The sequence below is a fragment of the Neltuma alba genome, unplaced genomic scaffold (genome assembly GCF_004799145.2).
Source record: "Neltuma alba isolate B1F8T4 unplaced genomic scaffold, ASM479914v2 tig00003410_pilon, whole genome shotgun sequence".
In the NCBI taxonomy this organism is placed as follows: domain Eukaryota; kingdom Viridiplantae; phylum Streptophyta; class Magnoliopsida; order Fabales; family Fabaceae; genus Neltuma; species Neltuma alba.
In genome coordinates this window covers 27,837-31,013 of record NW_021633274.1, presented here as the reverse complement: position 1 = coordinate 31,013, position 3,177 = coordinate 27,837, and the positions used below count along the sequence as shown (strand labels likewise).

The following is a 3,177-nucleotide window of genomic DNA, read 5'->3' as shown; positions in this document are numbered from 1 at the left end:
AGTGCAAAGGATGGCTTCATTTTCATGTGTCTGTGTATATGTAGAATCACTATAATTCATGGATTAACGACAAGGAAAGAGAGGAGTGAAAGAAATAGAAGCATGCCAAAAAATCATCCATGGCTATAAAAGCAGGATTGGATGGTTACTACTGATTATAGACCTAGAGAAGCCATCTCTTATGCTGACTAGCTTGCTAAGGAAGCTCATAGCATGCAAACGAACTATATTGTTCTTAGGGAACCCGATAGAATGTACCAGCTCTCAATTTGCCAGCCTTAATCATCTCCGCAAAAGAAATGGTAAGAAAGAGAAGACTAAAAAGGGATTGATACCCTGCAAATGCAATAAACTAAACTATTCAACCGAGCATATGGTTTGGAGCCAATATTCTCCAATCTTGTCAACAGGATTTATGTACCCTCGGCAACTAACTGCTCTCAGAGATTCACATTATTGAATCGCGGTGTACACCTAATCTAAACAAAACAACAAACCGACACCAACCATGCCGGTCACTCATTACACTGATGGTCCTTATACTGCAAATCTTCAATTAGTTCTGTATAGTATATTCACAAAACCTGCCAGACATCTATTGGAAAGTTCACTAGTTCTTGTTGGCAAAGTTAATTCCTTTCTCAATTGATGCTTTGAGTTCAGACTTAAGGCTATCCAGGCCTTGTTGTTCATAATCCGAAAGAGGACCCAAGCCCAGAACTTCGTCCACACCATTCTTCCCAAGCCTCACCTGCAAACATTTAAGATCACCAGTTAGAACACACAAAGCCCACATGCTCAAATAAATGAGGGTAGGAAATTTAGGCATTGACGTGGCATCAATTTCCCCCCGGGGAGGGGGGATGAAGATATGATCCAGAATAAGTGTCACAGTTCAATCACCTTTGAAGCAAAGAAAGGCAGCTCAGTGACACCGGATTGCACAAATGAGCACTCAACCACATCTGGGACCCCATTGAGTCCTTTGAGGCAAGCATCAGCATAAAGTGCTCCAGCATAGCTGCAAAAGCCAAGAACCTCGTGGATCCAGTGTTCATCTTTAGACCATAAAAGCATAGTTAATACAAATTGAAAGATTCAAGCCTCTTGGAATTAACAATCCCTAAGAATAGGAAATGTCCGAGGGGAAGCATAAAACCACAAGCCCAGATAAGCACAACCTACCCATCAAATGATCAACTTGTTTATGCTTGAGATTCACAACCATTATTTCAAAAGCTCATTTCAAAACCATACATCTTCAATTATTTTCAACAAATTATCTAACTTCAACTTCCTTATGTATCTTTGTACTTAACAGGATAACCTAAATTGTCTATAATTCGCTGCAACAAAGCATTTAAGAGAATGAGCACACTTACGCCATTGACAATGTTGCAGAGCCCTTTCCAGCCTTTGCTTCCACAACCTCTGTTCCTCCATCTTGTGTTCGTTTTGTCAGAGCCTTAATATCATCATCTCCTAGATTGGCTTTTGGCGATGCCTATTGCAGTGAAAATGTTCAAAAGTTAGGCAAGTTCATGTACAGGAAGGCAGTCAAACAAGACATCACAGAATACAAATGTTGGGCGTGAGAGCAAGAAGATACTTGAGAAAATAGGGGGAGAATAGTAATGCCTGCATGGCCACCTACGAGAGGCACATTAACCTCTGCAGAAATATGCACAAACCAAGTAATCAGTGACACATGATAATAGGCGTAAAAGAAATTTAAATTGCTATTCAGCAATCAAATAATAGCATTCAACAATCAAAAACCTCAACCCCTAAAGCCCACCCACACCCCAAAAAAATAAGAAAGATAAACTAAATGGTTGAATTTTCTTCTCAAGTTGGGTTGTTAGCCACTCTTCGAAAGACCTAATAACTGAAATTTCATCCCAGACAACCACCCCCCCCCCCCAAAAAAAATCATCTCTAGGTGGCCAAATAAACATACTAGCACAACCAGAAAAGACAAAAAGGTACCTACAAATTTAAAAAATTTTACATACCAGAAACTGGAACTTTTGCCTTCCCAGCATAGAAAGTTTTTGCCCTCACAACATCAAGGGTAGTAACCCCAAACAACTTCCTTTCATCGTAAGTCCCTGCCTTCTTGAAAACCTCAGCGGCAATTGGAACAGTGGAGTTCACAGGATTACTTATCATGTTAACAAGTGCCTGAATTCATACGAGAATAAACATAATCATTTTCAAATGTTCACACATAAAGCAGACTTGCAGCGCACAATGTAGCCAAATTATATGATTTATACGGTTTAACATTGATGAAATGAATGTATTGAAGATATCTAGGAAAACATCCAATCACACCGTTAGTCAACATGTAAAATAATTCAAATGAATCATTCATGTCATCCCGGGAATCAAGTCCGGCAAAAGCAAAACGCCAAAACGATGTAGAATAAAAGGGAGGGAGCCTTAAAAAGAAAAAACAAAAGCCGATCAGTCATCAACAATCACAACCAATCCTCATTCTACCAAGGAAATCACTGTAGCATATGGGTTTTCTACAATGTATTCAAAGCAACTTAACACTGACAGTAGTTCGCGACAACAACCGTAAAATGAATACTAAAACACTCGAAGGGAAAAGATACCCACGTTCGGACAGTACTTGGCAATAGCATTGCAGAGTGATTTGACGATGCCCGCATTAATGTTAAAAAGATCATCACGTGTCATTCCAGGCTTTCTGGGCACACCAGCGGGAATAATAACAACATCTGATCCTTCCAAAGCCTTCCCAAGCTCATCTTCACCTTGATATCCGGCCACCTTCAACTCCAATGCATAAACATCTTATTAAATTATACTACAACATCAAAGTACTGTAAATTCCACACTCTTATTCCGTACTCTCGCAAATTCCACAAAGAGATGAACAAACAAGTGTACCTCAGATCTTGTGTTAATGTGGCTTACATCAGCCGCGACACCGGGGGTTCCAGCTATATCGTAAAGTGAAAGTCTTGAGACATGGGGATTGAGCTTCATCAACAATGATAGGGGCTGACCAATCCCACCGGCGGCTCCGAGTATGGCCACTTTCCGTTCAGGGATTGCATCGCTGGAATACCCACGGCGTGCAAGAAAAGAGGAGCCACAAGCCACGGCTGAGCGTAAGGATCGGAGCACCGACGGGTTCACCAT

General features: G+C 40.7%; 1 protein-coding gene across 1 annotated transcript; it reads right to left on the bottom strand.

The window, feature by feature from the left end:
* Positions 1–378: 378 nt before the first annotated feature.
* Positions 379–3,177, bottom strand: LOC114741548 (malate dehydrogenase, mitochondrial-like). Its single transcript, XM_028929824.1, has 7 exons — positions 2,923–3,177; positions 2,629–2,802; positions 2,016–2,184; positions 1,610–1,671; positions 1,383–1,504; positions 904–1,021; positions 379–751 (listed from the first exon to the last, which is right to left on the bottom strand). The coding sequence occupies exons 1-7, from the start codon at positions 3,175–3,177 to the stop codon at positions 611–613; spliced, it is 1,041 nt and encodes a 346-aa protein (XP_028785657.1). The 3' UTR covers positions 379–610.

Excerpts from the sequence above, each read along its gene's own strand:
- LOC114741548 (XM_028929824.1), bottom strand. The coding sequence starts at position 3,177 with ATGGTGAACCCGTCGGTGCTCCGATCCTTACGCTCAGCCGTGGCTTGT. Across the intron at positions 2,803-2,922 it reads ACATTAACACAAGATCTGAG|GTGGCCGGATATCAAGGTGA; the intron begins GTACACTTGTTT and ends TTGGAGTTGAAG. Across the intron at positions 1,672-2,015 it reads GGCAAAAGTTCCAGTTTCTG|AGGTTAATGTGCCTCTCGTA; the intron begins GTATGTAAAATT and ends ATATTTCTGCAG.